The sequence below is a fragment of the Bos mutus genome, chromosome 7, assembly GCF_027580195.1.
Source record: "Bos mutus isolate GX-2022 chromosome 7, NWIPB_WYAK_1.1, whole genome shotgun sequence".
NCBI lineage: Eukaryota > Metazoa > Chordata > Mammalia > Artiodactyla > Bovidae > Bos > Bos mutus.
In genome coordinates, this window is record NC_091623.1 from 44,820,667 (window position 1) to 44,844,194 (window position 23,528).

At 47.6% G+C, this 23,528-nt stretch overlaps 1 protein-coding gene across 6 annotated transcripts in view; it reads right to left on the reverse strand.

Annotated features, from left to right (window-relative positions):
• Nucleotides 1-23,528, reverse strand: part of EPS15L1 (epidermal growth factor receptor pathway substrate 15 like 1) — a 106,183-nt gene that overhangs the window by 68,118 nt on the left and 14,537 nt on the right. For 2 of the 6 annotated variants that reach the window (XM_070373247.1, XM_070373246.1), the window contains exons 2-8: nt 17,515-17,651; nt 12,289-12,330; nt 11,999-12,088; nt 11,483-11,530; nt 9,596-9,691; nt 8,833-8,895; nt 1,462-1,587 (exon numbers count right to left, since the gene is read on the reverse strand). In XM_070373247.1, the coding sequence (XP_070229348.1) occupies nt 1,462-1,587; nt 8,833-8,895; nt 9,596-9,691; nt 11,483-11,530; nt 11,999-12,088; nt 12,289-12,330; nt 17,515-17,634 (585 nt within the window). In that variant the 5' untranslated portion in view covers nt 17,635-17,651. Of the gene's footprint in view, nt 1-1,461; nt 1,588-8,832; nt 8,986-9,595; nt 9,692-10,125; nt 10,320-11,482; nt 11,531-11,998; nt 12,089-12,288; nt 12,331-17,514; nt 17,652-23,528 lie in introns of those variants that run through there. The other 4 variants (XM_070373250.1, XM_070373251.1, XM_070373245.1 and 1 more) reach the window with 4 other exon arrangements.

A 23,528-nucleotide genomic window follows, 5' to 3' on the forward strand; every position in this document is an offset into this window, starting at 1 on the left:
TGAGCGTGCACAGATGCGGGGACGGACGCCTGAGTGCACCGATGTGCGCATGCACAGATGGATGGGTGCGTGGCCGTGGGGGCGCGCATAACACAGGTAAACGGGTGCATGTGTGGGCTGGTGTTTGGAAGGAGGGAGAGAATGAGAGAAGAGCAGAGAAGTGAGCCCTGTGGAGAAAACCTGGTGCCAGGGTAGAAGGTCTGCAGAGCCCACCCTCCAAGCGGCAGCTCCCCTTCTGATAAGGCACACCCACTTCTGTCGGTCTCCTTGCCCGTGCACGACTTGGCTTTATGACACTATCGCAGCCCGCTGTCGGGTCCTCTGAAGAACTGCCAAATAAAGGCACACCCTGTGCAGGAGCAGATCACCCCATCCTGCCCGATAAAGACCACTGGTGATCACTGTGGGTCCCCCAACAGGTCTCCATCTACACCACACCACGGCCAAGAAGACAAAGGGGTCTGTGAGATCCCTTTTCTCAGTGGTCTCATTCCCAAACCAAGTCCTATCTGGGCACCACAAAAAGGGGCCAGAATCTGCAAATGTGCGACTCAAAGAGGGGCGTTACTAGGGGACTCCACGTGGGCAGGAATCTGCCCCTTGCCCACGGTTCTACCCAATGGCGCGAGCCTGACCCACAGCCGTGGCCAAGGGCAGCGGGGGCCTTGTTCTGTCCTCCTATTCTAGGTCTGCGCCTGTCACCTCAGCAGCTCCATCCAGACAGAGGACAACATCCATCCCCTCGATCCAGAGTGGCACGGAGACAGCCACTGCAGAGCTGGGCTCTGTGCACAGGGTAGACGTGAGCGGCCATAACCAAATCTCAGAAAGAAAACAGTCAGGTTTAGAGAGCTGGATCTAAAAAACTTGTAGGGACTTCCCTGGTGATCCACTGGCTGAGATTCAGTGCTTCCACTGCAGGGGCATAGGCTTGATCCCTGGTTGGGGGATGAAGATACCGCATGCCGTGCAGTGCAGCCAAAAAATAAAATTTTAAATACTTGTGTTTAATAGGAACAAAACTGAGGCTTTAAAATAAAGGGGTGGGGGGGGTGGAGAATGCATAAAATTTTATCTAAACTTGCAGCAGAATTGAAAGTACCTTTACCTTAGGTTCACAGGGAGGAAAAAAAAATGAAAAATAGAAAGGAAATACAGACATATATGACCACACTCCTCCCCTAGAGGTCTGGCTTCAAGTCCAGCTTGTCCTGTCCTCAGTCCTAGGCAGCGAGAGCACCTTTGAAGTTGCCACCCCATGCATGTTGGGAAGCCTCTGTCAGCTGCACCCTGTGCGGCCCCGAGCCAGCCCAAATGCAGTGACTACTCCACCCACAGCAGCTCCTGGGAAAACTGACGGTGCACGGCTGTGCCTTGAAGGCCTTGAAGTGTCGGGGGAGGTGGCGGGGTGGCATACCAACCAGATTCAGCAGTAGTGCCCCGTATGAAAGAACCACTTACCCTGCCCAGGACATCAAGAGGCAGCTTGGAGTTCATGAGGACTGGCTTGACTTTGTCTCCAGACAGCAAACCATTGACAGGTAAGAGGCTTTCAAAAATTCCATCAAATTTTGCCTTTTCTTCTACCTAGTTGGAAAGAAACAGCCTGAGTGAGGGGAAAAGTATGAGTGTCCAAAATGAGCCCTGACCTTGAAGCTGACTGAAAGTGGGCAAGGATCCAGCATTGGGCTCACCTAAGAGCACAGGACAGTCTTCCTGCACTTGCAAAGTAAAGTCTAGGCAGAAGGACACAGTCCTCGAGTGACTACGGATATGGTGGCAAAGGTCAACAGGGGAGAGAGGAGCCTGGCAGACTATATGGTTCACGGAATCACAAGAGTCGGACATCACTTAGTGACTAAACAACAACAAAAACAGCCCAAGGTAATCCACAGATTCAATCCCCATCAAAATACCAATGGCATTTTTCATAGAATGAGAACAAGTAATTTTAAAATTTGTATGGAAATGCAAAAGACTTCAAATAGCCAAAATAGTCTTGAGAAAAAAGGCAGAGCTGGAAATATCAAGCTCCCTAACCTCAGACTATACTGCATAGCTACAGCAATCACAACAGTATCCTACTGGTTCAAAAACAGACAAAGATCAAAGGAACACAACGGAAAGCCCAGAAATAAAGCCATACACTTATGCTCAATTAATCTAAGACAAATGAGGCAAAAACGTACACTGCAGAAACGACAGTCCATTCAGTAAGTGGGGCCGGGGAAACTGGGCAGCTACATGTGAAAGAATGAAACCAGAACGTTGTCTTACACCACATACAATAACATGCTCAAAGTGGATTAAAGACCTAAGTGTAAGACCAGAAAACCCCTAGAAGAAAACACAGGCACAACACTCTTTGATATAAATTGTGGCGATATTTCTTTAGATCTGTCTCCTAAAGCAAACAAAAGCAAAAACAAAAAGAAAGAAATGGAGCCTAATTAAAAGCTTTTGCACAGCATAGAAAACCATCAACAAAACGAGAAGGCAGACAGACAAGATGGCAGAGGAGCAGGTGGAAGTGGAGTACATCTCTCTCCACAGATGCATCAGGAGTACATCTTCAGATGCAGAAGATCTTGCAGAGAACAGCTGAGTACAGGCAGGAGTCCCTGACCACCGGAAAGGAACACACAGACTCAAGACCCAGCACCTCCCAACTGCCGGGAGCACCCAGCGCAGGATACCTCACCCAAATAAGGAGCCAGGTAAGAACACAAACCCAGTCATCAGCAGACAGGCTTCCCCCAGATACCCCAAAACACACCACCTCACACAGCCCTGTCACCTCCTCCCACCAGAACACAAGCACAAGCCCCTCCTGACGTGAAGCCTACTGAGGCCACTGGACCAACCTCACTCGCCGAGCGCAGAGACCAAGACTGAGAGGAGCTGTGACCCTCTAACCACAGGAGAGGAGACCTCAGACACAGTCAGCTAGACAAAATGAAAAGATGAGAAATACGGTGCAAATGAAGGAATGAGGTAAGAACTCACAAGACCAAGTAAGAGGAAATAGGTAAACTACCTGAAAAAGAATTCAGAGTAATATTAGCAAAGATGATCCAAAATCTCAAAAATAGAATGGGGAAAACACAAGAATCATTTAACACACTTAACTAGGACCTAGAGTCAGACACGACTGAAGCGACTTAGCAGCAGCAGCAGCAAAAGAAATAAAGAAAAAATAAACAGTGACCAACAACACAATTACTGAAATTAAAAATACTCCAGAAGGAATCAACAGCAGAATAACTGAGGCAGAAGAATGGATAAGTGAGGTGGAATGGTGGAAATTCCACCTCAGAATGGTGGAAATAACTGCTAAAGAGCAGAGTACAGAAAAAAACAATGAAAAAAAAAACTGAGGATGGTCTCAGAGACCTCTGAAACAATATCAAATGCACCAATATTCAAATTATAGAGGTCCTAGAAGAAGAAGAGAAAAACAAAATGTCAGAGAAAAATTTTGGAAAGATTATAGTTGAAAACTTCCCCAACATAGGAAAGGAATAGGAAAGTCCATCAAATCCAAGAAACACTGAGAGTCCCATACAGGATAAACCCAAGGAGAAACACACTGAGACCTTTATTAATCAAACTAACAGAAATTAGACACAAAAGAAAAGTATAAAAAGCAGCAGGTAATATACTTGCTGCTTTGGGAAACCCCATATGCTTAACAGCTGATCTTTAAGGAGAAACTCTGCAGGCCAGAAGGCAGTGGCAGGATACACTAAGTAATGAAAGGGAAAAATCTATACCCAAGATTACTCTACCCAGCAAGGATCTCATTCAAAATTGACAGACAGATCAAAAGCTTTAATGGCAAGCAGAAGCAAAGGAATTCAGGAGCACCAAATAAGCTTTACAACAAATGCCAAAGGGACTTCTATAAGCAGGAAACACAAGAGAAGGAAAAGACCTACAAAAACAAACCCAAAACAATAAAATGCTAATAGGAACACATATATCAATAATTACTTAAAATGTAAACTGATTAAACACTCCAACCAAAGACACCAACTGGCTGAATGGATACAAAAACAAGACCCATATATATGCTGTCTACAAGAGACCCACTTCAGACCTAGAGACACGTATAGACTGAAAATGAGAGGATGGGAAAAGATTTTCCATGCAAAAGGAAATCAAAAGAAAGCCAGAGCAGTAATTCTCATTACCAGACAATAAACAATAAACAATATTATAAGAGATAAGGAAACTACATAATGATCGATCCAAAAAGAAGACCCAACAATTGTAAATATTGATGCAACCAGCATAGGAGTGTGCTCAGTCACGTCAGTCATGTCCAACTCTTTGGGACCCTATGGACTGTAGCCCACCAGGATCCTCAGTCCATGGAATTCTCTAGGCAAGAATACTGGAGTGGCTTGCCATTTTCTTCTCCAGGGGATCCTTCTGATCCAGGGATCAAACCTACATCTCCTGCACTGCAGGCGGATTCTCTACCACTGAGCCACCAGGGAAGCCAAATACATAAGGCAAACACTAACAGACATAAAAAGGGAAATCAACAGTAACACCATAATACTGGGTGACTTTTACACCCCCACTTACACCAATGGACAGATTATCCACAGAGAAAATTAATAAGAAAACACAAGCCTTAAATAGACCTAACTGATATCTTCAGGACATTTACCCAAACACAGAAGAATACCCTTTCTTCTCAAATGCCACATGGAACATTCTCCAAGATAGATCACATCTCGGTTGGGTCACAAGTCAAGCCTTGGTAAATTTAAGAAAATTCAAGTTGTATCAAGCATCTTTTCTGACTACACCACTATGAGACTAGATATCAATTAGGGATATCTAGGGGGGAAAAATGTAAAAAAAACACAAATATGTAGAGATTAAATATGCTTCTAAATAACCAACAGGTTACTGAAGAAGTCAAGGAGGAAATTTTAAAAATACCTAAAAAAAAAAAGTGACAATGAAAACATGATGACTCAAAACCTATGGGATGCTGCAAAAGCAGCTCTACAGGGAGGTTTAGAGCAATACAATTCTACCTTGAGGAACAAGAAAAACATCAAATAGACAATGTTACCTTATACCTAAAGCAACTGGGAAAAGAACAAAAAAAACCCAAAGCTCATAGAAGGAAATAAATCATAAAGATCAGAGCAGAAATAAATGAAAAAGAAATGGAGGAAACAATACCAAAGATTAACAAAACTAAAAGCTGGTTCTTGGAGAAGATAAACAAAATTGACAAGTCATTATCCAGAATCACCAAGAAGAAAAGGGAGAAGACTAAAATCAATAAATTAGAGATGAAAGGTAGCCTGTGAATGGAAGAAGAGATTTGGAAATGGTTTACCTCGTAAGGGGTTAATATCTAAAAATATACAGAGAACTCATTCAACTCAGTATCAAAAACCAAACAACCGGATTAAACAACAGGCAGAGGATCTGAAGAGACGTGTTTCCAAAGAAGTATTACAGATGGCCGACAGACACATGAAAAGATGCTCAATGTCATCACCAGGGAAATGCAAATCAAAGCCACAACGAGGTGGCACCTCACACCTGTCAGAATGGCAACTGACAAAAAGACAAGAAACAACCAGCGTCAGTGTGAGTGTAGAAACAACCCTGTGCCCTGTTGGCAGGATCGTAACACAGCCCAGCCACGACCGGAAACAGCATGGAAGCGCCTCAACAAATTAGAAGAGTCGTACAATCCAGCAATTCCACTTCTGGGTATTTTTCCAAAGAAAATAAAAACCCTAATTGGAAAAGACGTGATCCCTATGTCCACTACAGCATTATTTACAATAGCCAAGATACGGAAGCACCCCAAGTGTCCATCACTAGAAGACTGAAAAGAAAGTGTGGTAGGGGGCATTTTTCACCCCTATTCTTTACCACTGGGCCTGGGGGCTCAGTGGTAAAGACTCTGCTTGTCAATGCAGGAGACGGGCTTGATCCCTGATCCAGGAAGATCCCACATGCTGCAGAGCAACCAAGCCCACGTGCCACAACTACTGTGCCTGTACTCTCGCGCGCAGGAGCCGCAACTGCTGAGTCCACAGGTGGCCACGACTGCGGCCCGCGTGCCCCAGAGCTCACACTCCGCACGAGAAAAGCCACCACAGGGAGAGGCCCGTGTGCCCCAGAGCTCGCACTCCGCACGAGAAAAGCCACCACCGTGAGAGGCCCGCACATCGCAGCCAGACAGTGAGCCTTCACTCACTGCAACGAGAGAAAAGCCCCAGACAGCCAAAACTAAAGAAAATATTTTAAAAGATGCGGTGTGTGTGTGTGTATACACACACACACACACATACATACATATACACAACGGAATTATTATTCATTAAAAAAACAAGAAATCTTGCCAGTCATGACAACATGGATGGATCTAGAGGGTTTCATGCTAGACGAAAGAAGACAGAAAAAAAGAAAAACCAGATGATCTCACTTACATGTGGAATCTAAGAAACAAAACAGAATGAAAACACTCTTCGATACAAAGAAGAAACAGGTGGTTCCCAGAGAGGAGGGGTGGAAGGCTGGGCAAACAGCTGAAAGGAATTAAAGGGTACACACTTCAAGGTACAAAACAAATAAGCCAGGGGATGCAATACACAGCATAAGGAATCCGGTAACAGTGTAGGAACTTTAGATGCAGACAGATGCTTACTAGGCTTACCATGGTGATCATCAACACATGCAAATGTCAAATCGCGATGAAAAGTAGCATAACTCTGAAACTGAAACTAACAGAATGCTGTACATCAACTACATTTCAATTTTAAAAAACAGTTAAGATAGTGAATCGGGACTTCCCAGGTAACTCAGTGGTAAAGGACCACCTGCCAGTGCAGGAGGCACAGGAGACTCGGGCTCCATCCCTGGGTCGGGAAGATCCCCTGGAGGAGGAAATGGCAGCCCACTCCAGTATTCCCGACAGGATAGTCCTGTGGACAGAGGAGCCTGGCAGGCTACAGTCCATGGGGTCGCACAGAGTCGGACACGACTGAGCACGCATGCATGCAAGACAGTGAATGTGTGACATATATTTTACCGCAATTCAAAAGAAACTGAAATCAGAACACAGGCAGACACTGAGCGCGCACCTCGCCGTCAGCACTGAGAAGCCCACCTCCCTGCATCTGCCTGGAGTGCGGCTTCTCCACAGATCTGTCAGACTTGCCGACTCTGGCTTCAGGAAGCCTGGGGACTTTCACAACAGAAAAGATCGCTAACAATGGTCACTGATCTCTGAAGGGACCCGAAGCTCTCTGCCCCATCACGGCACCATTCCTTCCCCAACTCCCCTCTTCAAGGCCTCACAGGCTCCTCAGTCACCAGCTCTTCTCTTGAGGACTCAACACAGCCCCTGCTGGAAAGAGGCTGAAATGGTCTGAGGAGTAATAAGAGCCCTTTAGAACCATCTTTCACAATGAAGCAGATGCTTTTCAAAGTAGATGCCATGCAACTGGACTACACAGAAAGAAATCCTTCGGAACTATGATCTCGGTTGGCAAAGTGCCTGATTTATCACAAAGGCAACTCCTTGCCCCGGGTCAGCTGAGGCCTCCCTGCCCTGTCCCTGCACAGACCTCTCCCCGGGGTTCCCTCCTTGAACCCTTCCAAGGGTCCAACCCTATAAAAAAGGACAAAACCACCTGGGCTGGGAGGTGTCTATTTTTCTTGAATTTACTTTTAATTGGAGGATAATCACTTTACAATGTGACACTGGTTTCTGCTGTACAACATGAATCAGCCGTAAGCATACATACACCCCTCCCTCGTAAGCCTCCCCCCCCACCCCCCCCAGCCCTCTGGGCCGTCGCAGAGCACCGAGCTTCCTGTGTCATACGCAGTTTGCCACTGGCTGGCTGCCTCACACACGGCAGTGCTCACGGTCAAGGCCACTCTCCCAGCTAATCCACCCTCTCTTTCCTTCGCTCTGTCCACAAGCCTGTTCTCCACGTCTGCGTCTCTACCCCTGCCCTGCAAACAGGTTCATCAGTACCGTTTTCTAGATTCCATACATATGCACTAATACATGACATCTGTTTTCCTCTTTCTGACTTACTTCACTCTGTGTAACAGGTTCTGGGTTCATACGCCTCACTTCAACTGAAGAGAGGTGTCTACTCGATAGCAGGACTGCTGTTAATGCTGGTATTTAAGCCAAATAAAACTGAGGCAACCTAACAACAGTGAGCTGGGAGGAATCTCACTGGGAGACCATCTGAGTCATACACAAATTGCCTTCAGGAGTAATTCTGCACTTATTAAGAGACACACCACTCATTTCTTTTCTTTCTAGAGGCAGTAAGACAGCTCTGTGGCCTTAACATCCTGTCTTTAAAAGAACACTATAAGTGGTGAGAGAAGTTTTTCAAAAAGAAATGACAGCAACAGAGAGAAAAGAACTGTAAAGCACAAACTGGCTGGAAATAAGGGAGAAAGCTATGAAGACATTTTGGAAGTCTTCAAGCTTCAGAGTTCGCACAATTTCTCCTTCGATCCTGATTAACCTACCCGGGCAGCAAAATCACAGAACATGAGCCAGAAACACAAGGTATCCACTGTGAAATTTTCAGAATGCAACATCTGCCTGCCTTAGTAGGCAACAACACCCAATTACAGGAAAAGGTGATGGTTTTTTGCAAAAGACTCTAATTTGGAAAAGTATTTCATCCAAATTCTGTGGCACAGTCACTCTGAAACAAAGTGGATACAATCATCCTATGAAACGTGCTGAACGTCACAAATGACTAAAACAAATGCAAGTGAAAGACAGCTGCGGGGGCCTGGCCGGGCACTTACCCTCACAGCCCAGTGGGCCTCTGCAGAAGGCGCCGTGACCATGAGAGGGCTGCTGCTGTCGTGCTGAGGAGAAAGAGAAAGACTCCACTGTAGCTGGCACCGAATTCTACTACAGGAGCATGTGTTCACTGTAAGGATATCCATTTCACAGTGCTTTCAAAAGGGAAAAAGATCTCAGAAAGTTAAACACAGAATTACCACATCACTCAGCAATTCTCCTCCTAGGTACAGACCCCAAAGAACTGAAAACAGGTATGCAAACAATTCCTTGTACATGAATTATTATGCCCACCAACAGACAAATGGATCAACAAAATGAGGCAGACCACAGAATGCAATCTTAATCGGTCATGAAAAGGCATGAAGTACTGACACATGCTACAAAGTGGATGAACCTTGAAAACATCATGCTGACTGAAAGAAACAAGACGCATGAGTCTATAAAATGCACAGAGATAGAAAGCAGACTAGTGGCTGCCAAGGGCTGGGGGCAGGGTGGGGGGCAGGCAGAATCGAGAATGATTACTTCATGGGTACACGGTTTTCTTTGGGGGAGTATGACAATGTTCTAGAACAGACAGAGGTGATGGCTACACAATGCTGTGAATGCACTAAACAGCACCCAATGGTTCATTTTTAAAATCAATTTTAGATTATGTGAATCTCCCTGCAACTAAAAAAAAATTAAAAAGAGAGAAAAAAAACATGGAGAAAGAGAGACGAACAGATAAATTAGAGAAGCATGGAGGTCTCTGACACTTACAAATTTAGGCGGTGGCATGTTCAAATTCAGATTGCTCAAGGTAACCTCGTGGCCGCTCTGTGCGCAGGCGACTAGTCTCAGTGCAACATAGAAACCCTGCAAATCCAAGAGAGGGGGACGCGTGAACCCCGCCCAGCTGGCCGCAGTGGTGGAGGAGCTGTCTGCAGTCCGGGGCTGTGGGGGACGAGGGGTTTCATTTCACTTCAGCAGGGGAGCCCACACATGTTCAAGTCTCAAAGACTCCAGCAGAACCGGTCTCACCCTGGGAGCACTGTTTAAATGAATGTGCTAAAACAGACTTAGCCCATTGCTTTCTGAACGCTATAAAATTGCAAATAGGTATATTTTCAGAAACAATGAGCCCTCAACATTTAGGAAATGCTAGCGTGTACAGTTTTAAGTCTAAAGGGTGGTTCAACTATGCACTGACTTTTTAGAAATGGTTTGGAATAGACGCAGCTGTTTGGGACTTGACACTCATGATTCGGTGGGTCCCCCTGGCCTCGCTGAACACAGTGTCCTGCACTCACCCCCGCTCCTCAGCGGCCAGACGAGAACTTCATCTCCCACACAGGGACAAAGGGCCCGAACTAGGGGCCCTGCCTCCTCCTCACCCTCCTCCGAAGCGAAGACTGGCCATGCCACAGGCTTAGGGCACTTGTGCAGGATCACCTAGTTCTTCTAAATTGATCAACAGGCCTAAGAACATGGATTCTTTTTAAAGCTGTAAACACAATTATGGTTTTAAAATCTTCTTCATAGAAATGTGAGCACTAGAGCAGCCTTTCTCAGGCTGATGTCTACAGAATGTCTGTGTAGCATGTAGAGAAACGGGGACACCGGTAAAGTTAGAAGAACTGCACTCAGCACAGACAACAGGGTTCTTGGGGCTTCCTTGGTGGTCCAGTGGTTAAGACTCCACACTCCCAGTGCAGGGGGCAGGGGTCTGATCACTGGTCAGGGAACTGTGATCCCACATGCCACGTGCTGCAGCCAAAAAATTTTTAAAAAGAGAAAACAGGGTTCATTCCCACAAAGGTCCTCTGACCCCTTAACACACAAGCGCGCTATGAACCTCAAGCAAGGGAGGAGCAGCGGATGGCGTTTACTCCACAGGTCGGATCACGGACAGTGATCCACACCCCTTGGAATAGAGTTTGGGGAAAGACTGAACTAAATTAAAACATGACCAGTTAAAAATCATAAGTACTAGCTTCCCAGGTGGCGCAGTGGTGAAGAATCCAACTGCCAATACACAAAAAGTCTCAAGTACTCTAACATTCCACTTACGGAATATTCTCAAAATGACGGGATTCCATCACAGACGGAACCAGCGGCTGCCAGGGTTCAGGGTGTGACGCCCAGTGGGCAGCATGAGGAGGGTTCTTCGGGGGCAGTGAGAATGTTCTAATCCTGACAGTGGCAGTGGTTACTTGAATCTATGCAAGTGATACAATTACACAGAATTCTATACACCAGAGACCAAAACCACACCAAAGTGCCTATGAACGTGGTCAGCTCCGGGTTAGGCCTCTGGTCTGGCGTCACGCAGACCTGAGCACAGTGCTTCGGGAGAGCAGGGGAAGGACACACGAGAACAATCTCAACTATTTTCTGCAACTTCCCTGACAGAACATTTGGAAAACATGTGAATCACTTGTAACCACACAAAATATTAAAAAGATTACGCTAACCAGGAAACACGGCTCCAAGAGTTCAAGAGGCCTTTATTTTGAAATGAACCCTCGCCACTGTAATAGTCTGACGGCCCCATTTATGTCTGGTGACACTTGTCAGTGGTGACAACAAGGGAGGAAGTGCAGAGGTGACCTGGCCTGGGGGCTCTGGCCCAGCCCCTCCACTGACCCGGTGTGTACATGTATGTACCTGTTTGTCCAAGTACCCTTTACCTTCTGGGTCGGCCAAGTCCCATATCTGTGGAAACACAAAAGGGCTCATGAGTGTGACCGCCGATCATTTCCTCAGCAAACAGGAGCCATCGTCGCCACTCACCTATACATGTGAGCCTTATGTATAGGTCCCAGCAGCCAGACTCAGACGAGGTGAACGGCCTGGACCCCTCCCTCTCCCCTGCACACAGCAGGCAGCAGCACAGTCCAGAGAACTCCCAAGGGTACCAGGCTCCAAGGCCAACGTAAGTCCATAGCTAAGACCCCAAGAGGGCTCAGGCCCCTTGTCTGCTGCTACCCAAGCAAAGGGGGGCAGCAACCATTAAAGCATTTGCATCCACCCGTTACAGCCCCAAGAGGTTCGCAGTGGCCAGCCCGCTTCCCAAGAGGAGTACAGACCCCACGAAGAGGGGTCTGCACAGGCCAGTGTTCACCTGCCAGGGGAGCCCTGAGGGTGGTCGCAGAAGAGAAATCGCTATCGTTCATCACCTACCTTCCCAAGGATAATGTCTGAGAGTCCAGACTTCTTTAGAAAAAGTGCAGCTTCACTCGCCCCAACTCGCCCTGTGTATGCTGGGTCTACCTGGAATTGGGGAGCAACACTTGAGATAAGGCTTTGGCAGCCGAGCAGCAGGTAAAGCAACACCCGTGACACTGGCTGCTAGCTGACAGCTGGGAAACAGAAAGGGAGGGAAGGCCTCTCTGGGTTGCAATTCACAGCTGGGGGTTTCCAAGTCATTCCCTCTCCAAGCTCAATCCAGAAAGACACTAGTGAAAACTTACCTGCTTGTAGTAAGACTCATATAATGGATTTCCAGCGGGAATCTGTAAACAAAACCACAGACATTGGTCAAATGTGGACACAAAGCCTCTCTTTAAAAAAAGTGTCATCCCTAAATCTGTCATCACCAAAATACATAAATATTAAAATCAAAATGTAGGCACTTTAAATGTCCTCTCTACATAGACTCCCTGGAGGAGGAAATGGCAACCCACTCCAGTGTTCTTACCTGGGAAATCTCATGGACAGAGGAGCCTGTCAGGCTCCAGTCCACGGGGTTGCAAGGAGTCAGACACGACTGAGCGACTTAACAACAAAAAACACAGACTGCAGTTTATTCTCAGACAGACATCTCACACTTCCTCAGTTTAGAAAAAGGAAATGCTAATGCTCTCAAATAAGTCCTGACTCCAACACAAACCAGGCGGTTGTTCAGGAAGGAGTTCGTTTCGATTCACTGACCGATGGGATTTCGGTGCGTCCAGGAGCTCACGGGGAACAGACACCATTATCCCTTGAGACTGTTCTCTGGCTCCAGAACCGGAACAGGAGTCTCCGCAAGTCACCATGAATCACCAGTCACACCAGCTTCAGACTGGTTTCCCTGCTCCAAGGCTTATCCCCACCCATCTGGTCTTCCTCCAGCCACCCACCCGAAGGACTGGGCAAAAAGGCACTGACCAGCCCCAGGCACCAGGAAAGACGTGGCCAGTGACAGCTCCCACTAGGACAGGCAGGAAGTTCAAAGTCCTCAGCTTGGCACGGAAGACACTCCATGTTCCGGCCATCAGATTTCCTAAGATGCTGCTGTTCAGAGAAGATAACCACCTGATCTACAGTCAAGAGGCTAATTGAGACACGCCTGGATTCAGCTTGGTGGAGGCCAAACCCTCACACATCCAACAGTGTCTGTGGTCTCTTTCCAACCTCAGCCAGTCGCCCCCCCCAGTGACGAGATCTGCGGGAGTGTGCCAGCAGGGGCAGGAATTCAGCACCTCTAAGGAGACTCTTGAAAGTCCCTTGGACTGAAAGGAGATCCAACCAGTCCATTCTGAAGGAGATCAGCCCTGGGATTTCTTTGGAAGGAATGATGCTAAAGCTGAAACTCCAGTACTTTGGCCACCTCATGCGAAGAGTTGACTCATTGGAAAAGACTCTGATGCTGGGAGGGATTGGGGGCAGGAGGAAAAGGGGACGACAGAGGATGAGATGGCTGGATGGCATCACTGACTCGATGGACGTGAGTCTGAGTGAACTCTGGGAGTCGGTGATGGACAGGGAGGCCTGGCGTGCTGCGATTCATGGGGTGGCAAAGAGTCGGACACAACTGAGCGACTGAACTGAACTGAACTGAAGGTGCTGGCTGTAAAGGCTCTTACACGTGTTGGTCTTTTATTGTGTGAAAGGAAAAAAGCGGGACACCGCAAAGGTGCTATTGACTTAGGGAGCTGAGAAAAGCGAAGAAAACAACATTATGCTTAATCGTATGGAAGAACAGGTGTATAAACAGCTAAAGAGAAGAACGCCAGGAAAAATGAGTCCCGGATGACAGTGCTCATTTTAAAAGTCTTCAAACACTGTTGTGCAATTTTTCATAATGAATAAAACGGGGGAGGTGGGTTTGTTTCAGCTACAATCACTGACTTGAACCAGCCCAAGGCTTGCATACTACTGTGTAGTAAAGAGTCACCTCAGTTTAAAAATAATGCCCAGGTTACGGTCAGCTTCTCTGGGGGATGGCAACACCTGCAAACACAGGAAGAAGTGAAAGTACAAGAAGAGCAGCAGCAGAGGATGGAAATAGAAGAAAAGGAGCACAGAGGCCTGAACGGAGGCAGAGGAGAGTCAGAACGAAAGAAAGGGGGGAGTCCTGGGAAGGCAGACGGAGAGGGGCAGCGCAATGTGGAAAGGAGTCCTGGGAAGGCAGACGGAGAGGGGCAGCGCAATGTGGAAAAGCCAGAAACGGGACTTCCCCGGTGGCCCAGTGGCCAAGACCCCACTTTCCCGATGCAGAAGCCCACAGTTCAGTCCCTGGTCAGGGCACCATTCCCCGCACGCCGTAGCTAAGACTTCCCTCAAGCTGCACCTAAGACCCGCTGCAGCCAAAATGAATACATAAATATTTTTAAAATATACTGCTATGTGATACAGGTATCTTAAAAAAAAAAGGCAAGACAGGAGGGTAAAGACCGATGCTTGAGAAAGAAAAGACGACACCACAGGAAGAAACGAAGAGCTAAGGGGGCTTCCCGGACAGCCCGGCGGTTAGGACTTGGTGCTCTCATTGCCGTGGGCCCAGGGTCAAGCTCTGGTCAGGGAATTCAGATTCGGCAAGCAGTGTGGCACGGCCGGAAAAAAAGCTAAGTGTACAGCAGCTACAGCAACTCCCAGGATGGCAGCTTCCTCCCGCCCTGGGCCCTTGCAGATACCATTCTGGGAGAGGCTGTCCCCCTTAGCTTCTAATGACTTAGACAGTAGTGACCACCATCACACCCTGTTTGATTGCCAGAATTTAAAATTCCACATGAAATCACAGAATTCAACAGCAAAAAAACAAACAACCCACTATGACTTGAAGTCTTCATATGCCTATGAAGAAATAGGCAGAGGATCTGAACAGACACTTTTCCCAAGAAAATATTACAGATGACCAATAGGCATGTGAAAAGACACGCAACATCACTAATCATCAGGGCAAGGCAAATAAAAACTACAGTATCCCACCTCACACTGGGTAGAAAGGCTAGCATCAAAAAGATTAAAAAGTAACAAGCATTGGTGAGGGTGTGGGGAAAAGGGAACCCTTGAACACTGTTGGTGGGTCTAAGTGGCTACGGCTGCTATCAAAGACAATACGGAGAGTTCTCAGAAAATTAAAAACAGAACTACCATGCGATCCAGCAATTTCACTGCTGGGTGCTTATCCAAAGGAAATGAAAACACTAACTCAAAGGAGAACAAACAAACAAACACCTCCATGGCCACAGCGGCACTGTTTACAACAGCCAAGACCTGGGAGCAACCTAAATATTTACTTACTGATGGCTGAATGGATAAAGAAGGCGTGGTGTGTACACACACATTCAGAGGAACACTATTCAGTCCTTAAAGAAGGAGGTCTTGCCATTTGTGACAACGTGGATGAACCCTGAGGGCATTATGCTAAGTGAAATAAGTTAAACAGGGAAAGACAATCTCACTTGTACGTGGATCTGAAAAACAAAAAGCCAAACCCACAGACACAGAGAACAGAAGGGTGGTTGCCAGAGGTGGGAAGGGCGGGGGCGGGGCGGGGGGGGGGCAAAATGGGTAAAGGTAGAAACTTCTCAGGATAGAATACGTTAGTTAATAACATTGTGTTGTATACTGAAAGTTACTAAGAGGACATCTTAAAAGTTCTCATCACAAGAAAAGAAACTTTATAACTATGTGTGGTGATGGGTGTTAAGTATTGTGATCATTTCACAACATGAATAACAAATAACAAATCACATTGTACAGGTGAGACTAACATAATGTTATATAGGTCAACTGCAATCTCAATTTAAACTAATTAACTAATTAAAAGTCTACATGCTCTCCAAACACATCACCCCGGAGGAATAAGGCCAAGTGAGGAAGCAGAGTCAGGCCGGCTGTTTGTGACCTCTCAGTAAAGGTGATGGTGCTGGGTCCCGATAGTACATCATGTGCTTGTGGCTCACGGGAGCAGAATGCAAGACCCTAGGGACCACCCCCCCCAACCTGGAAAAAGGTCCCCTTGCTGCCAGCAATCGGAGAGGCATGGCTCTGAAATGAATTTCCAGTGGTATTTTTTTAAGATCTCATGGTAGGCAGGAGAGAGGTTTCTAAGCTACTGTGATTCCAATGAAAAACAGAGTTATGGTATTTGGAGCACCAAGGGTTAATAACTGTCTCAAACTTCCCAAATGCTTCCGAATCAGATCCACGATCAGGAGAAACAAGACCCCAAATAGTCCAGAAAAGGCCCTGAAGCCCCAGGCTCCGAAGCCTGGACTGTCAGTGCTAAGGACTCCGCTCATAGGCAATCTGTACTCAGAAGTCGATCCCAAATGACCTACAACTAATGGAAAACCACAGAGTATGCGTCACTCATTCCTCACTAAATACAGGGATCTGTCTGGGTAACCTGGAACAATGACGGCAGTTAAGAGGTTCTGATTTAATTACACACACGTCAGCCACTACATATGCAGAAGGGGGCGGGAAAGGGGAAACATCGGCAGATCTAACTGGCACTTCCTCTTACCACACAACTTCCCCCCAGGAACAGTGGAGTCATGCCTGCCAGCTGCCCGATACATGACTGCAACAGAACTGACGACAAACGCCTCGAAGCCTCGAGCCCCTGGACGCCAGGCAGACACTGTGGACACCAACAGCTCGCTGCGGGCGGCCACGCTGCAGGACAGAGCCCCTGAGTGCTGAGAGTGGGCGCCAGAGCCGCCCACCTCTGCCCAACCCCGAGTGAGGCCAGGGCAAAGGTAGAAAGGGAACAGGCCAGGGGACAAGGCCTTCAGTGTTCAGAGGCTGCGGACGGCTCAGAGATGGCTTCAAGAACGGAAGTCAGACAGAGTCTGTGCAGCAGGGCATTCTCCTCCACCAGCCCAGGGTGCTAAGAGGCCATCTTTGACTCTGAATTATTCACGGACATTCAGTATAACTTTCACTTTGGGGACTTTCCTGTTGGTCCAGTGGCGAAGACTCTGTGCTCCCAATGCAGGGGTCCTGGGTTCAAACCCTGGTCAGGGAACTAGATCCCACATGCCACAACTAAGACTTGGCACACCCAAATAAATACAAAACCTGTGAATCTGCTCTTTCAGCTGGTCTCCTAAAATACTCCTAAAATACTAAGAAAAGTTCCCAGGGCCTCTTCACTGTCTCCTCCAGCCCAGAAGTGAAAGTTGGTCAGTCGTGTCTGACTCTTTGCAACCATGGACTATACAGTCTATGGAATTCTCCAGGCCAGAATACTGGAGTGGGTAGACTTTCCCTTCTCCAGGGGATCTTCCCAACCCAGGGATCGAACCCAGGTCTCCCGCATTGCAGGTGGATTCTTTACCAGCTGAGCCACAGGGAAGCCCAAGAGGCACTGTACAAATGGGGAGACAGGCAGGGGAACACAGCAGGGAACAAGCTCACATCCTTCTACTCGGAGGCCTTTAAAACTCCACAGTTCATGCAAGTGTGTGTAATTTTAACACCTGGGGAAAAGCAGCTTCAGATGAGGAACACGGCAGTACTGCTTTGGAGGGGAAGCCCTGAGGACTGGGCTTCCTGATCCTCTCAGGACTGAGTCCATCAGCTCCGATTCCTGCTTTCATACAGGGCAGGAGCTCTTCTGCAAAACAAAATCATGATCGCTCGCCTTGCTTGCTTCAAAACATTTGTTACGTAAACCCATTTTCATTTTTAAACTTTTAGAAAAAAGTATTTATAATCCTTGATCTGATAAACAGTCCATCACACTTACTGAATGCTCACTGTTTTCTATCCAGTATCTCATTTAATTGTTTCCAACAGTGCTACAGGGCAGATGCTACTGTTTGCCCCCATATATGGGTGAAGGGACCGAAGTTACCTTGCCCGGGGTCACACAGCCCAGGAGTGATGGAGTCAGAGGAGCCCCAGGCCCTGGGACACAAACTTACTCTGCACTCTGCAAAAGCAGCCAGGGCATGACAGAGCTGGACACAGGCCTGCACAACCTCCTGTGCACGCTCGCCCGAGAAGACGCAAACACGTGACTGTGTCGTGGTAGGCTGCAGTCGACGGACGTGGTCAAAGTGCACCACTTGACTTCAGCACAAGAACTGACTTAAAAACCAGGGCAGCCTGCCATTTCCTCAGGAACACTGAGACTCCGTAATGGCCATATTTTTCAAAGCTATTGCTAAGTTCTGCAGGAAGTTAGGCGCATACTACCAGAAGACATCCCTGTGTGAGTGCCTACTTGGAAAACCAGATGCTGAGACCAAAACAGGACTAGAGAAGTGCTCACTTGATAATCCCTGCATTTCGCCTTCCTCTTAAGTTCCCCCGGTGGTGTGCACAACCATCCCCCTGGCAGTGTCCACAACCATCAGCCCGGCAGTGTGTACAACCATCACCCCACCCCGGCTATGTGCACAACCATCACCCCGGCTGTGTGCACAACCATCACCCCACCCCGGCTATGTGCACAACCATCACCCCGGCTGTGTGCACAACCATCACCCCACCCCGGCTGTGTGCACAACCGTCACCCCACCCCAGCTGTGTGCACAACCGTCACCCCACCCCGGCGGTGTGCACAACCATCCCCCTGGCTGTGTGTACAGCCCTCCAGGCAGGCCAGCCCACACTCTGCAGGCAAGGAAACCAGGATATAACTCAGTAGCTCTCACAGAGCTTCAGCAAACACTGGGGCATCCTGAACCTCCCTGAAACTGACAGCTCCCTCCATCTGCTGGATCCGAGGCCTCTAAGCCAGAGCTAAGGTGAACACTGCAGGAAGAACTGAGACAGGAGAAAGAGCCTTCATAAATCTTGAGGAAAGAGATATCCCAATTTTAAAAAACTAGCCAAGGATAAGAAAAAGGTGATTCTGAAAGAAGGGATGCAGCAAAGTTAGGGGAGATGTTCAGTTGAGAGACTGCAAAATGGAAGGAAATGCCAGTATTTGCTCTCAGGCTGGCAAAGGTGCAAACACGACCCGGGCCCTGCCAGTGGGAAGATTCAGTGGGTGGAGGGGTTTTCTGAGGCCAGCGCAACATGCGGTACACGTGCATGCCCCCACATGCAGGTCTAACATGATTCCAAGTCTTCATTGATACAGATATGATTACTCTAAAATTTATACAGAAAGGCAAAGGAACTAAGCTAGAACAATGTTGCAAAGGAATAGAGTGGGAGGACTCTGTCCACCGGATTCCAAGGCTTGCTACAAAGCTCCAGTAATCCAGACAGCGTGGCACTGATGGTGCTAAAGACACACAAAACCGTGGAACACAACAGCGAGCCCAGAAGCAGACCCACGTAGATATGCCCAAGTGACTTCTGACAAAGGTGCCAAAGCCAGCTAGGAGGAAAGAGGCCCATGTCCACAAGGGTGCTGGAGCGACTGGCCATCCTCCAGAGAAGAAAAGGAGCCTGGAGACATTAAGTCTCCCACTTTCTACAAAATGAATTCCAAAGGGATCACAAGCTTAAATGTAAAGCCAGAAAACTTTCAGAAAACAACAAAGGAGAAAATATTCAGGACTGGGGGCTGGGGAGAGAGTTCAGATGTGCCACCAAAAGGCTGATTCAAAAGAAAAAAAAAAGGAAATCGATAAACTGGACCTCAGTTTATCGATTTAAATTTCAAATGTTTGATCTATGAAAGACTCTGATAAGTGGATGCAAAGACAAGCCACAGACTAGAAGGAAATACTGCTGACCCTTGAACACTGACTGTGGAGGTTAGGGCACCCACCCTCTGCAGTTGAAAATCCAAGTGTAACTTACAGTCAGCCCTCTATACACAGCTCCTCTGTTCCACATCTGTGGAGTCAACCAAACTCGGATCAAGTAGTGCTTGACTGTAGCACACACTTACTTAAAAAAAAAAAAAAAACTTTTAAAAAATAAAGAAAAAGAGGCCACTCCTTCAGGGCTGGCCTGCTCAAGAAAGTAAAAAGAAAAGAAAAAATTCACATATAAGTGGACCTGCACAGTTCAAACCTGTGTTGTTCAAGGGTAACTATTTGCAAATCACATATCCAACAAAGGACTGGTACCCGGAATACATAAAGTAAAAGTGAAAGTAAGTCGCTCAGTCGTGTCCGACTTTGCGACCTCGTGGACTGTAGCCTGCCGCGTTCCTCTGTGCGTGGAATTCTGCAGGCAAGAATACTGGAGTGGGGAGCCGTGCCCTTCTCCAGGGGAGCTTCCCGACCCAGGGATCGAACATGGGTGCCCCACATTGCAGGCAGATTCTTTACCATCTGGGTCACCACAGAAGCCAGGAAGGAATACATAAAGAACTCTCAAAACTCAACAACACAAAAAGGAACCAATTCAATGAGAACATGAGCAAAGACATGAAGGGACATTTCACTAACGGGATGTACAGATGGCAAATATGGACATGAAAAGATGGTCAGTACACCTTCAGCGACCAAGTGCAAATTAAAAACCGCAGTGACAGGGAGCCATATTCAATATACTGTGAGAATCCTAGACTGGAAAAGAATCTGAGAAGTTAGATTTATAACTGAACCACTTTTCTGTGTATCTGAAACTAACCCAATATTGCAAATCAACCATACTTCAAGTAAAAAAAAAAAAATTCTCTTGAAAAACCACAGTATGAGGCCACCACACAGCTACCAAAACGACTAAAACAGCAAACAGTGACGCTGGTGAGCATGCAGAGAAACTAGGTCACTTCTACATTGCTGGTGGGAATGTAAAAAAGTGAAATTACACTGGAAAACAGCCTGGCATGCAGTTTCTTAAAAAAAAAAAAACTAGACGTGCAACTGTCACAGACCAGCAACTATCCTAGGCATTCAGAGACACAAAGATTTAAATTCACAGAATATCCTGGACTCAAAGCTGAGTGCAGCTTTATTACTAACAGTCTCGCAACACTGAAAACACGCCAGACCTCCTTCAGTGGGTTTTTGCTCTAATGGACCATGGTCCCACAGCACCGTGGAATACTACCTGGCAATGAAAAGGAATCTACTCCGGACAGACACAACAACCCAGCAGGATCTCCAGAGCACTACTGTAGTGGTGGCTGTTTAGTTGCTCAGTCCTGTTCGACTCTTTGCGACCCCATGGACTGCAGCCCACCAGGCTCCTCTGTCCATTCCCAGGCAAGAACACTGGAGTGGGGTGCCATCTCCTTCTCCAGGGGATCTTCCTGACCCAGGGATCAAACCCACGTCTCCTGCATTGGCAGGTGGATTCTCTACCACCGAGCCCCCAGGGAAGCCCCCGGAGCACTATACTGATGGAAAAGGCCAGTCTCCAAAGGCTCCATACTGTATGAGTCCACTGCACATAATCAAGTGCTAAGATTACAGAAAGGAACAGATCGGTAGTTGCCAAGGGTTAAGGAAGGAACGGGGTAGGAGGGAAGAGGGTGTGGCAGTAAAAGGGCAACCAGAGAGATCCCTGTGGGGATGGAGCTGTTCTGCATCTAACTGTGGAGCACATGACTTTCTGGTCTGGACGCTGTCCTGCACACGTGCTCAGTCGCTCAGTCGTGTCCAACTCTGTGCAACCCTACAGACTGTAGCCCGCTGGGCTCCTCTGTCCGTGGGTATTCTCCAGGCAGGAATGCTGGAGTGGACTGCCACCAAACTTAAAAAATTTTAAAAAGAGACTCAGGAGATTTCACAACCAAATGCAAGATGATATTTTTAGATAATTAGGGAAATTTGAATTATGGACTGGTATCAGATAATACTAAGCAATCCTTATTGTTTTCTGTTGTGGTAGGGCACGGCAGGGATGTAAAAGAAAACAGTCTCAACTACTACAGGTGCATATTGAAATATGATTTTTTAATTTTTTTTTTTTTTGCTCTGAGGCCTTCAAAGCCACATGCAAACTTCTTAGTTGCAGTATGTGTGATTTAGTTCCCTGACCTGAGACCATTCCAGGCGCCCTGAATTGGGAGTGCAGAGTCTTAGCCATTGGACCATCAGGGAAGTCTCGAAATATGGTTTCTAAGGTGAAAACAAACTTGGGTAAAGATATTTGCAAAATGTTGGCCTCTGTTGTGAACTGGTGGTGAGTACATGAGAGTTCATTAAATTCTTCCCTCTGCTTTTAGTGTGTTTAAAGTTTTCATATAACTAAAGACCAACATTTGATGTGTTTCTGCTCTGGCAAGGATTTTCATGGTACAAGCTGCTTCAGGTTCAAGTGTGATAAATGAAGAACAGCTTCACCACTGGCAGGATCGTGCTTTTGCCAAATAATAAAATCCAGAATTTCTTTAACACACAACCCCAGGGATTCAGTGATGATCAGATATGCCAGAAGGCAGAAGGGCAAGAAGGTTGGATCCGTGTGCCCTTCTTGCGGGCAGGGACTGCAGCCGACAGCGAAGGCCTAAAGCAGTCAGTAACCGGTTAAGCCGATAAATGAATCACCGTGTATCCTGGGACAGAATACCATCCAACAGTAAAAACGGCCCAGGCAGAACATCTATGAAGCCTGCTTAAGTGAAAAGGGCCCAGAGCAGAAGGCCGGTGATGACCCAGCTGGCGAGCACACAGCAGCCACGTGCACGGGATCTGCACCTGGTGGGACGGACACACACGTGTGCAATGATCCTTCCCCGTGAACAGGGGCCTCCCCTGGCTTTCTGAGTTCTCCAGTTAACACACACTGCTTTTAGGACAGAAAAGGGAAAAGGAGACGTGGAAGGTGAGGGATCTGAAGGAAGACACATGATTCTCCCTGGAGACCCAAATGACACCACGATGAAGGACCACGAAAGGGCACGCCCGCCATGTGGCACAGAAGGCAGGGCCTCCCTGTGACCCATGCAGACCTCGGGGGAGTTACATTTATAGTCCCGGCCTGCAAGGAGACTCCCCAGGTGGCACAGAGGTAAAGCCTCCGCCTCAGTGCAGGAGAGGCAGGAAATTCAGGTTCGATCCCTGGGTGAGGAAGATCCCCTGGAGAAGGAAATGACAACCCACTCCAGTATTCTTGCCTGGACAATTCCATGAATAGAAGAGCCTGGCGGGCTGCGGTCCATGGGGTTGCAAAAAGTCGGACAAGAATGAGCAACTGAGCACATACACACAAGGAGAACCATGGAGCAGGAGCGTTCAGAACGATCAGACACACCGCAGAGCCTCAGGGTGAACAAGGCAGGCAGGGGGAGTTCAGGGCGAGAAGCCATCTGGAGGAACACAGAATCAAGGTGTGACAGCTTCCACGCTCCTGGGAGACCAGAGCTCTCCGCCCCATCTACCAGAAATGGAAGGGAGAGAGGAACAAAGTCACTGGAGGCCACCTCTGGCTCCAACACACTGATCCATGTAGGATGCAGGACCTACGCGGAGCCCCGACCTTCCCCAAGAAAGCCTCTGCCCACACCTCTCGGCAGGTCTTCCCATCACCAGGGGAAGCAGAACCACACAGAGGTCAAGGGTGCCACCACACACACGTAGACTCAAGGCCAACCCCACCACTGGGACGCCGTGCCACCCTGGGTGAGAGGGTA